Here is a 12,764-nt window from a genome sequence, read left to right on the forward strand (position 1 = left end):
CCCACATGGTCCCCTCTGCTGGAAAGCCCTTACTTCTGGTCCATCTAGGTCAGGCATTTTCCCATTCATAAGTGAAGATGGGGCTCCACGGTCGCTCCCATGGAAAGCCTTTCCTCGAACGCCCTGGCTTTCCAGGGTCCCTACAACACTTTCTCAGCCTCTGTTATCCCACTGACTTTGTACTGCAGTCACATGATTGTTCTGTATCTCCCTTCCAGGCCAGAAACTATCCCCTTTTCTTCAGATGCCCCAGAACCTAGCATGGAGCTCATACCAGGGGCAGGTTGAAACGTGAGAGTTGATGCAAAGCCAACATCTCCATGCCTGACAGGAAGTAGAGTGGAAGGAAGACACCTTTTTTCTGTACTGTCCAAACATCTTCTATCCCTTTTTCCCACTGTCCCCAAGTGGGACTATTTCCCTGGCCTCAGCTGATGTCCAGCTTTAACTACTAGAGTCTGAGAGGATAAAGGAAGGATCAGATGTGGCTTCCTTAACCTCATGCCTGCAGCCCCAACTCTGCCTGAACTCCACAGTCAAAGCCAAAACCCAGGATGCCTGGATTTCCTCATTGTCTTCGTCAGTCCTGTTCCAGACATGCTACCTGACCTCTAGCTGCCCCATGCCTCTGCTCCTCCATCAAACAAGAGGGACAACTGGCCAAGGTCTGTCTGCATGGCGCTCCAAGTCCCTGGGTCCTGGCCAGGGTGCCCTCAGGCCCTGGTTACAAAATAGCACCACAGTAAACTTGACAGCTGGTTCCAGCCTTATACTTGGTCTTCTGGTGGTTGGTAGACCCTCTGATGTGTGCCAGGAAGAGGTCTTATCAAAATAGGGATCCATCCATCTATCCCTGTCCCTCTAGCTATTTATTCATTTAACATATTTTATTGGGCACCTACTATGTTCCAGGCACTAGTCTAAACTCTGGGAATACAGGAGGGAAGAAGACAGAAAATATTTTTTCTCTCATAGAACTTAAATTCTCACTGGGTTTGGGGAGACAGATAATATATCAACAAGCCAGCAAAATATCAGACCATTATATATGCTAGGCTGAGAGTTAAAAAGGGGTGCTGAGGTATAGGGTAAACAGGCAGTTCTTACAGATTGAGTGGTCCTGGAGTAGGTGATATTTAAATAGATAAGCAGGGGCCAGTCATTGGAAGATGGGGAACTGAATTCTAGGAGCAACTGACATAGAGGTCCTGGAACAGGCAAGAGCTTGACTTGTTCGAAGAACCAGAACTGAGGAGAACCAGGAGAACCAGTGCCTGGAACACAATAGTGGGAAGGAAAGGAATATGTGAGGAGAGGTGGGGCCAGCTAGATTGTCCTGAAGGGCCAGCCCAGGTCAGAGTTAGGGCTTATGCTGAATACAGTGGGAAGATCTGGGACGGCCTTAAACCTTGTTACTACGCTGGTAACCCTGGCAGCTACCTTCCTGGATAGCAGTTTCTCTCTTTCTTCTCCCTTTCCCCACCCACTTCCTTGATTTCTAAACTATTTCTTGGAGCATCTTGTCTGTCTTTTCACTAAAGTCCAGCCTCTAGGTAACATAACTACCAAAGGCAGTTCAAATCTTTCATTCCCATCAAAACCAAGTATGGTCAAGCTAATATGAACTTAAAATGAAAAACATGTTTTGAAAACAATTATTTTTTTGAAAAATCTCTTCCAACTCTAAATTATACCTAAAATAGAATGGAAAAAAGATCCTCTTCCCTAAGGACACACTGATATTAAAAAATTATAAATTTCTTAGCTTTCATTGCCCGTAAAAATCCCTTCTGTCTGTCATTTGAGGATAAGGCACAAACCTACCTTCCCCTGGCAGCAGGGCCCATCTGTGTCCCCCACCCACAGCGGAGACCACGCAGTGCTCTTGGGAAAGCAACCAGGGGGAGCTTGAAATCCTGCCTCCTTAGGACTCACGCAGAACTGCAGGTGGGACCCCTGAGCTGGGGGGCAGTGCCAGGAGCCTGCAGGAAGGTGTAAGTGGGAAGCCCCCAGACCAGAAATTTTTAAGCCCATGGACCTCCTTTTATTTCTTTTTCCCTCTCTTCTAAACATAATTATAAACATAAAACATAAATCTTTCATGCCTGTTTTTGCATGAAACAACAGTCTTTTTCTCATATTCTAAACACAAGTAACATAAAGGCCAACAATACGGAACGTGCCTTTTCAAAATTCACCTCTTCCCTCTTCTTGGAGATCTGGATGCCATCCTCTCTATCTCGGAGACTGAGCAGCGGAGTGCCACGGGCCGCCTCCAGCAGCTCCCGTCTGTGGGCCTATTGAACCCTGTCTTCATCTTTCTCAGACACAGTGCTGTGCTCCTCCTAGAGGAAGCCGGGCCCCCACCCACAGGTTGACAGAAACAGAGCCACAGCCAGAAACCAGCCTCAGAGCTCAGAGGCAAGCACCCCAACAAGCAGTTTCCAAGATGGGCAACCACTGCATTCACTTTTTTTCTCCTTTCATTTTTTTGTTGTTGTTGTTGATGATTTTATGTGGTAAGAACACTAAGCAGGAGATCTAGCCTGTTAACAAACATCTAAGTGTATAGCACCGTACTGTTAACTATAAGGACAATGTTGGATAGCACATCCCTGGGAATCATTCATCTTGCTTTGCTGAAACTTGACACCCATTGGTTAGCAACTCCCCAAACCCCTGGCAACTGCCATTCTACTCTCTGCTTCTACGCATCTGACTGTTTCAGATACCTCATGTACGTGGAATCATGCAGCTTTTGTGCTTATGACTGGCTCATTTCACTTAGCATAATGTCCCCAATAAAACAGGATTTCTCTCTCTTTTAAGACTGAATATTACCCCACTGTATACATATACCACATGTTCTTTATTCATCCATTGATGGGCACTGAGGTTGTTTCCATATCTCGGCTATTGTGTGCACTCACTTTGATTTGATATAAAATTGGATTTTCAAAATGGCTGCCTTTGTCTGCCTCAGGATGCAGAACTGTCAACAGCTCTGCTTGGGGCCCTAAATTCCTACCCTAAACACATACCACACAGTCCTGCCAATCACCACTGAGGGAGCCATGCTGGGGTCCTTCCGAGGCCTAGGCTTTTTCTCTTGGTTGCATTTCCTGCCTTATGGATAACAGCTCTGCCTCTGGGCAGATGCCAGGGAACTAGCGCTCCCTCCTCAGTGAGCCATATAAGTTCAGAGGCAGGCTTCCCATCTCTGCCAAGTCTAGGGTACCTCCCTTGCTGCTGTAAGGAGCCTAAACACTCCCCCACTTGTCTCCGCCAGCCCCTGCTGTGCTTCCCCAACTGGCTTCATAAGCAGAAGTCTTACTCAGCATGTCTCACAGGCCTTTTGGGATCTGAGTCCTGCCCATCTCTTCCATCTCACGATTACCACTCTTACCTCCTCCGCTTCCTCCTCCTCTGCCTATCCATCCCAGCCCAACCTAACGGAACCACAGACATGCACTTTCTTGGATCCACAATATCCTTTCATTCTCTCTGGAATGGCTTTCTCTTTTCTTTGACCGGCTAAATCCTACCTATCCTTCAAAACTCAGCTCAGATATCAACTCCTCCAGGAAGCCTTTTCTGACTCCTTCAGACTGAGTTAGACAACCATTCTCCATTCTTCCACCTCTGTCCTAGCACTCACCTCAGATTTTGTAAGTATCTATCTATGTGTAGTATCCCCACTAAGCTGCATCCTTTGAAGGTGGGACATGCCTCTATCCCCAGATACCTTGTCCTTAGCCCAGTGTTTGCTGTGTCTTCCATGTTCAAAAGGTGGTAAGCAGATGGATGAATGCACACACGCATCTTCAACCGACTGGCCTAAGGGGCCAAACTCACGAGTGCCAGCAATGCTGGTTACTGGGGAGCATGTTCATTTCAGTCTCACGTCAGGACTGCCTCAGCTACCACCTCAATTCCTGACCTCAGCTGGATTTGGCTATATGAGTGTCCAGTTCCATTGCCAAGAGCTCCTTGGAATTCTCAGGATGCCAAAAAGGCATTTGGTTCCTGCCCTCTAGGAGAGAAGAAAATCACAAAGTGCTTTGTGCTTCCTCTCTGTCCTCCCTGTCCCCATGATATGCCCATCACCGTTCTTGCCATTCAGAACTCTCACTCCAACCCATCCCCTTCTGAGATTAAACAGCTGGAAGTCGCAGACAGCCCTGGACTTTCCTATAAAGCAGGTAACTAAAAGCTAGGGACAAGCAGCTCCCAAAGAATAGGGAAGGTAGAGGGGCAGGAAGATTTTTGGCAGAAGGCAGGTCAAAGCTATGGGGACATGGTTTCAGGAAAAAGATCACCTTCTAGCCCTTGCCCTCCGCAAACCCTGCCCACTCTCCCACCCTCCCTCAGCACCTGAAAAGTCAGGGGCCCCACATTTTTCTCCTGGGCCTGATTCCTGCTCACATTCTCACCTCCCACCTCCAGTGGGCGCTGCTGAGTTAATGGCCTGAACCATGTCAGTGGTGAGAGCATCCAGTAGGCTGGTGATAAACTCTATTTTCTTCCCTTCTGGACAGCCTAAAAGATAAAATGAGATTTGAAGGTAGATGCCAGGTTATAATCAAGTCAACAGCTTTCTCAACTACCATCCTTTCCTGAACTTCTCAAAGCCCTTCTTGTCCAGTCAAATCCACTTTAGGGATTTGTTTACTGATCAGATGAGTCTCATAAACTTCCATAGTTCCTTTACCCATACCCCACAAAAGACCATCAGACCAAATAAGGCTTTCAATTTTCTTCCATTCCACACATTTTTGCTAGACATCAACTCAGGCACCACGTTAAATGCTAGAGATACAGCAGTGAACAATACAGAAGGTCCTTATCCTTGTAAAGTTCACATCTACAGGGGAACCCAAGCTAATAGCCAAGCAGTCATCCTAAAGTGAGAAAAATACTGTGTTATGGGTAAGAACTAGGGGCTGTGGGAGCACAAGACAGGGAGAGAACCCCCAGTGGTCAAAGTTGACTTAAGTACACCTTACCACCGGATCCACCCAAGAGTGTCCTCCTTTTTTCACTTCCCTCCTCATCCATCTTAGATTATAACTACAGCATTTCTCTTGCCAGTACTCTCAAGTCCTTTGTTCCTTTTTTCTCCTTGTACTATTCCAGCAAAACACAGTAAAGCACAGATGAACCTTCTATAGATACGCCTTTTCCATGTCTACACCACGTAGCTGGGGAAAACACCACACAATTGGATAGATGGGTGTTCTATAAAGTCACGATCACCAGCACCAGATGGGCCCTCTACACTACTCCCAATGCTCCTCTCCACAGTAACTCCACACAGAAACGAGCAACTAGCTCATTCTCTTCTGTCCCCAAATCCTCCAGGTTTCAGGTTCAACACTTGCTTCTCAGAGAAGCTGTGGAATCTAAAGCAAGTTTTCCCTGCCATTCTCACAGCACATTCTGCTTTTCCTTCAGAGTACCCACCATGACTATCTATAAATGCCCATATTCATTTATTCATATCCTATCTGTCTCCTTCACTCTGTCTCATGTCAACTTTGACCACTAGATTATACCCAGTGCCTGGCACATAGTAGAATCTCAATTCACATTTGTTGAGGGGTTGGCTAAAAGGGATACCCTGGCCACCATGACTCCATTCTTGTGATGGGGTGATTTCTGCAAACCTCGTAGAAACTCCCTGACTTTTGGAACTTTCTGCTTTCAGTTCTCACTTGGAGTCCTGATATGTCATGGAAAGGTGGCCCATTTCCCACCAGCACTAATCTGACTTCGTGCTGTGTAAGGAACTAATCTGACTTTGTGCTGTGTAAAGAAAACAAGATTCCAAGACACTAACATTTAGTAATTTTACTGTAACCTGCAGGCAGAGATCACTATAAATAAGGGGAAACCCACAAAGCAGCTGTCTGGAGGTCCCAGGGCCCTGCCTATGTGTCTTGTGTCACACTCCATGATGGTCCTGTGTCACCAGAGGTCATCTGCCTCTTCAAAGCAGGCAACAGACACTGTCCGCATCGCTCAGGACAGCCCCTCCCTGTAAGCTATCTTATCCTCACAGCCCTGGAAAAAATAACTCACAGTGCTCAACACATTGTCCTCATGGACCTCAGATGGACAACGCATTGTGGAATTGCAGAGACAGGATTTTAACCCGATGGCTACATTATAAAGACGAAGAGGCACAAGGAAGAGAAGCAATGTGCACAAGAGCACAGAGCTAATTAGGGATAAATCCCCGACCGTGATGCAGATCCCACGGCTCCTGGCTCCATCTTACATATGGGGAAACAGACAAAGAGGAAGCAGCTTCTTCTGCATGATGAGAGGGTAGAGGAACAGAAGGAGGTGACGGTGCCAGCAGGGCCAGCATCGTCTCCCACCTGGTAGCTCCCTGTCCTTGAAGGGGTCATCCACCTCTGTACTCTTGGCCCTGGCGTCGCTCTCACAACTGGGCATCACGTAGCTGGGAAAAGAGAGATATGGGGGGGTTGGGAGGGGCTGGCAACTGAGCCTACTTCAGTCACTACTGCCCAGCAACGATCTATGTTGCCACCAAGCATAAAGCACCGAAGGTGGGCAGCACGATATCCCTTGAGCTGTCCGGCAGCTACAAGGCAATCTTAGCATCAATGTTCCCATTGCGACATGTTCAGTCATGTCATTTCAACTACTCAAGCATAATAACAATGATACTTGAGCTGCACGCAGTATCTTTTTTGATCCATGGAAACCAGTGGCTTAGAAAGGGCAATAATCTCATCAGGAAACTGATGTTCAGAGAGGTTAAGTACTGTTCCAAGGTCTTAAGTTAGAAAGAGACAGGCCTGTGACCAGAATCCGGGTCCCAGGGTCTTTCTACCTGAAAGTCTTCTACTCGTTGAAAACATTGCTCTCCCAGGCACTCCCACCAAACCAGGGCAGGAACGCTGGGAGATGCCAGCATGCCTAACAGCCAGCAGGTCCCTTTTCCCAGGACCCCGCCTGGGGGGCTTACCGTGTGGAGGTCCCAGGCAGCGGGCGCCCTGTGTCCACCAGCACACACCAGCAGTAGCCAGTGGACTGGTGGCACTGCACTGGCTTATAGAGTCCCCCAGGGGCACACTCAGGGATGACAATACCCTCACGGGGATTTTGCCGGGCCTCTTCCAGGGCACTCTGCCTCTCCTGGTCACACGAGTAGACTTTCTCTGCAAGAGAACACACAGCCTGTGGTGACTATCACTCCTGTGATTTAACATTCCTGGCTTTGGTGTCCAGCACCCAAAGTAAGTAGCAAGGACCAGGCCCGGACCCAAGGAACTGATGAGCTGCCCCATTGATGAATTACCACGGAGAGCTGCCTCCCATGTCAGCGCACGCTGAGGGGGCTGGAGGTTCAGAACCTCCCTGTGGCCATCTCTGCTGCCAGCATTCATTAGCATTCCCACCAAATAGGTTCAACTGCAGCAACAAGCCAGCCAGGGACTCCAGGGATGCCCCTTCTCAGAGTGGCAGCTTGTCCGGAAGGTGGAATATCTTACTGTTTTCAGAGTGGCTCCTACGGATGCTGTCTATGGGCTGCAGGAGAGGTGGGTGTAGGAGCCTGGCTACCTGCAAGCTGATACAGGAATGCCTGTGCACGTAGACCCTTCCAAGCCCAGACACAGCAGGATGGAGCCGTCGCCATCAGCCTCATGTGGAGTGATGCTCGGCACCCAGGAAGAGCAGAAACAAGGTCCAGCCTTGGATCCTCCCTACCCTCCAACGCTGCTGGGCAAAGCAGGCCAAGTGAATTTCAATGAATTACACAATGCTGCTTCCATCCAATGGGAGAGAAAACAGGCCCAGCCAGATGGTGTCTGCACTCAGCAGCCTCAGGAACACATGAGCATGTCTGAACAGTCAAACCTGGTTTCCCCCGAGCCAGTCCCCGGCTGAGACAGTGCATGGTACCCTGTGTCCAGCATGGCCAGCTCCAGGGCGTCTCACATCTGCACAGCCCCTTACCTCAAAATTCTTCCCAGTCAACCACTTAGCCTGCCTGGCTTCCCTTTTTTGTTTTTTTCTGGTTTTGTTTTTGTTTTAATTATTAAAAATAAATAGTGTTGAGTTTCTTGTTATAAAGAAGTTTAAAAAAAGAAACTTTGGAAAAACCTATAATCCTGCCAAAGTTAAACACTGTACCTTCCCTAGATTTTATGTACATACACACATGGAAATACAGGTGCACACATCTTCTTTTTTGATAACAAAAGAATCACATCATAAACCTGTACTATTACTTTATTTTTCATTTAGTTGTTTATTTACCCACTGTATTTTTTTTCATACCACTATTCTACAACTCTTCTCCTGAAGAAGTTGACAGGAATGTAGTCTTGGGCATCCCACTGAATGTTTACAGATTGTTACAAAAATACCCTTCTTAAGAGCAAGGAACTTGGTATCAGCAACCTGGAGAACCATGCTGTGCACTGAACAACAGGACAAGCAATCAAAAACAGACACTCAACTCCACTTGAAAGAAGCCAAGTTCCTTGAAATAATGGCTCTGTTAATGACACACATATAGGTAAAGCGTGCATGTTTAAACAAACCATGGGAGTACACAGAGACACAAAGTAGCTCAGTGCAGTTTTACAGATAAGTCAGATGATAGAAAAACAATGCTATGTCTCACTGCTAGGAAAATGCTCAAAAACAATAGTCTGGTGATTCTCGTTGCAGGGTAAAAATATTTCCTTAGGGGCATAAAAATATCTAAGGGCCAGGAGGCAGGCACATATAGCATATTCACTATTAAAATAGAAAATGTAATTTTGAATTTGGGAAGTGAAAAAAAAAAAACTACTGTTTTCATAATGCAAATATAGAAAAGCTAAACAGAATCTCCTTGGCTAGAGGAAGAGGAGTTTAAAACAGCTGACAGACATCAGACTTGGGATTCTGCCTCCAACTGTGACTACCACCAGAACAGCATCTAGAAGCAGGAAAGAGACAGAAACTGAGCAGGGAGAGGGGCCTTGGGAAACCTGGCTTAAAGATCCAGCATTTTGACTTCAGCCCCTGGCTGGGAAGGTGCCATGGCAACTTCAAGAGGATTATGCAAGAATTTTTCAATAGCTCCCCCAACCCCAATTTGGTAGCCTTATTTTCCTACGTCGTATTTCATGCCATGAAAGAGGCAACAGAGGAGCAAAACCAAAGGAAAACAGCTTTTTACTGGCACCACGTTCATGTAACAACCTCTGACAGAGGCTTTAAATTAAGACTCTCCAGGCCAACCTTCTAAAGCCATAAATCAGACTGAAAGCAAGAGGCAAAGAGAGAAGGGGGGATCTTCCCCAGGGGCAGAGCAAATAATGAACCTGACTTCACACCACTGGGGGTCCCAAGACCCTAGGAAATGTGGACAGGAGCCATCTAAGAATAGGCATAGATCCGTGATTAGGGCCCTGTTGATGGATTTCTGGAAGTCCTTGAAGGCTGTTCTGAGCTGTTTATAGTCAGTGTCTATGAAGTTCCATGGAGAATAAAATCATTAAAATGCCAGGCTCAGTGGCTCATACTTATAATCCCAGTATTTGGAAAGGCTGAGGCAGGCAGACTGCTTACCCCAGGAGTTTGAGACCAGCCTGGGTAACATAGCAAGACTCTGTCTCTACAAAAAAAAAAAAAAAAATACAAAAAGTAGCCAGTGTGGTGGCGCATGCCTGTAGTCCCAGCTACCCAGGAGGCTGAGGTGGGAGGGTCACCTGAGTCCAGGAGGTTGAGGCTGCAGTGAGCCATGATCATGCCACTGCACTACAGCCTGGGCCACAGAGTAAAACCCTGTCTCAATAAAATAATAAAATAATAAAAATGATAAAGCTCACTAATTTGGAAAAATGGGGTATAGTAAAGAATTTTTTAAAAAGCCTGAATGCAGGCTTTATTTTATTATTTTTATTATTGATTTATTACTTCATTACAGTATCTGCAAGTCCAGGTGCCTCTAAGAAAGAGACAGGAGTCATTTATCACAATAGCACTAACCCTCTGTGAAGAGTACACAGAGAGTTTGTCTCACAGCAAAGAGAAAATCTCCCTTAAAATCATCTTTACAACTAATAACAATAAAAACAAACATTCATTGAGTGATACGTGCCAGGCAATAGACTAAGGGCTTTACCTGATTAATCCTTTGCCCATATGAGGTAGGTACTATTATTATGCCCATTTTGTAGACAAGGAAAACTGAACATTGGAGAGATTAATGGATTTTCCCAAGTTCACTCAGCCAGGGGAGAGAAGGGCCGGGGATCCTGACAGTCAGGCTTGACTTGCTAACCTCTAGACAGTGTTGCCTCTAACCATTTGCTCTAGGAAACAAATAAATTTATTTTTACAGCGAGCTCTTCTATGTCAGTGTCTTTGCAGACTATCCCAAATCCGCTGCATTCAAAACCAAACGTGCTGGACACAGCACAGCTTCTTCTGACCAATGATGTCTTCTCGACCTATGCACACTACAGATCTTGTACCTGGATATTTTTCTCTCTTTGCCTCAGAAGCAGAAAACTTAATACCAAATTTAACTCACCCACCATTGCAGAACTATAAAATGAATAACAATAGCTAACATCTGTTTGAGTATTTACCATGGGCCAGACTTGGTATTAGGTGCATTATTTGTATTAACTCACTTCAAATTCATTACAAACCTTTAAAGGCAGTGTTGTTATTCTCATTGAACAAAAAAGGATGCAGAAACACAGACTGGCTGAGAAACTGGATCAAGATCATAGAACTAGGAAGTGGTAGAGCTGACATTTCAACACTGGCTAGGTGCTTCACCTCTCTGCAAGATCATCTTGACACAGGATAATCTGATTTTTATTCTAACCTATATTTTTCTTTTACTCAGTATAGTTCATCTCATCACAAAACAGTCCCCACTGAATTGTGCCTCCCTGTGATCATGCCCTTATGTGGACCCCTCACGTGGACTCTGGTTTGCTTTGGCCAATAGAATGTTGGAGGCAATGCTGACGCTGTGTGTCAGGCCGAGGCCTCAAGAAGGCTTGCAGCTCTGGCTTTCACTTTTGTGGAAGCTGCCCTGAGATCACCACGAGGAAGCTGGTCTTGCCTACTGGAGAACAAGAGGTCACAGAGAGGAAACGGAAGCAACTCAGCGAGTAGATGTGAGAGGGAGGTCACCTTGTACATTCCAGCCCAGCTGATCCTCCCCTACCTGGATGAGTCTGGGGGTAAATTCAGATAAAAAAAAGCACCCGGCCAACCCACAGACACATTAGAAAGAATAAATTATTTTTACGGTAAGCCAGTACATTTTGGAGCAGTCTGTTACACAACAACAGATAACTGAAACATCTAGACCTCCTCAACTATTCATCAACTTACCTTATACATATTTTTGTAGCCCTGTAAGTCCTTCAGTCAACCAATCAATTATTCTTGAAGGGCTTCTCTAGAGGTTATGGGTCATGCAGACGCTAATCAGTAAGTACCACAGGTCATAAGCTTATTCCATATCTGAGGACCCAAATTTGTAACTCACCCACCTTTGCAGAACTCTAAAATGAATAACAATAGCTAACATTTATTTGAGTATTTGCCATGTGCCAGACTTGGTACTGGGCAGTTTGCTTGTATTAACTCACTTCAAACTCAAACAAGCCTCTAAAATAGTGTTCTTCTTATCCTCACTGAATAGAGGAAGATGCAGAAACAGACTGGCAGAGTCACTGGATCAAGATCACAGAACTAGGAAGTGGCAGACCCAAAAAGCCAGCCCACCCATGGGGCCACTGCCATCCTCTGTCCTTCTCGTTACCTGGAACCCAAATGCATCTTAAAATTCACATCTATCAGTTTCCTTAGGTACCAAGAAGTCCCCTTCCAGAATGCAAGACAGGGGACCAATTTCATGGGTCTCTTTGTGATCCTGAGTTCAGAGAGGGAGCTCCCCAGAAGTAGACACACACTGTTCTAAAATACTCTCTGCTCAGGAACATTCAGGGAGAGATGATAAGATTAGAAGGTCTGGCCAGGTATCTATGAGAATGGGCCAGGACCATCTATAAACATCTGGAAGCCATAAACAGCAGGGGAAAGGGAACAATCAGGACTGTCCGGGGGGGCATGGAAACACATAACCACACATGCACACTCACACGCCTGCCCCTATAATCCTGTCCCTCAGATGGTGCAGAGAAGTGAGAGTCAGGTCATTCCACACTTGGCAATGAGTGGTTAAAACGTCAGTGACAAACCTCTGACTGCCTAGGAGAAGAAACACAAGAGAAAAAACATCCAAGCAAACTGCCCAGTACCAAGTCTGGCACATGGTAAATACTCAAATAGAAGTGAAACCATGTCCACTCCTTGTCACCAGAAAGCACACAACCCTGTCCACCACTAATTGCACATAGCGAAGAAGGACCAAAGTCCAGCAGGAGTGGGCAGGGCAGGAGACAGGAGAGGAAAAAAGAGGTTGGACCAGATAAACATGAACTCTATCTCCAGGCTCAGGGCACGGGTTCTTTCACATCCCACCAAGATGGGATAAGCCTAGAGCACAGCTCTATCAGCCCTATCAGCTAGGACCAGCCCAGGCCTCTGTGCCTCTCAATTACTCGTGGTGATTGGGAACAAAAGAAAGCATGGATAACCTAAATCCCCAATCTTGATTTTAGCCCAGAGTTTAGTCTTTTATCCCGGAAACCTTTTCTTCTTCATCATCTTTTTCCTTTCTCTTCTTTTTTTGTTTAAACCAAAAA

The 12,764-nt window shown here is 46.1% G+C and overlaps 1 protein-coding gene across 4 annotated transcripts in view; it reads right to left on the bottom strand.

Moving 5' to 3' along the window:
• Positions 1-12,764, bottom strand: part of SMOC1 (SPARC related modular calcium binding 1) — a 150,451-nt gene that overhangs the window by 14,293 nt on the left and 123,394 nt on the right. For all 4 annotated transcript variants that reach the window (XM_011949660.1, XM_011949659.1, XM_011949658.1 and 1 more), the window contains exons 8-10: positions 6,998-7,190; positions 6,384-6,466; positions 4,434-4,539 (exon numbers count right to left, since the gene is read on the bottom strand). In XM_011949660.1, coding sequence (XP_011805050.1) covers positions 4,434-4,539; positions 6,384-6,466; positions 6,998-7,190 — 382 coding nt within the window. The remainder of the gene's footprint in view (positions 1-4,433; positions 4,540-6,383; positions 6,467-6,997; positions 7,191-12,764) is intronic.

Source organism: Colobus angolensis, unplaced genomic scaffold, assembly GCF_000951035.1.
Source record: "Colobus angolensis palliatus isolate OR3802 unplaced genomic scaffold, Cang.pa_1.0 Scaffold3, whole genome shotgun sequence".
NCBI lineage: Eukaryota > Metazoa > Chordata > Mammalia > Primates > Cercopithecidae > Colobus > Colobus angolensis.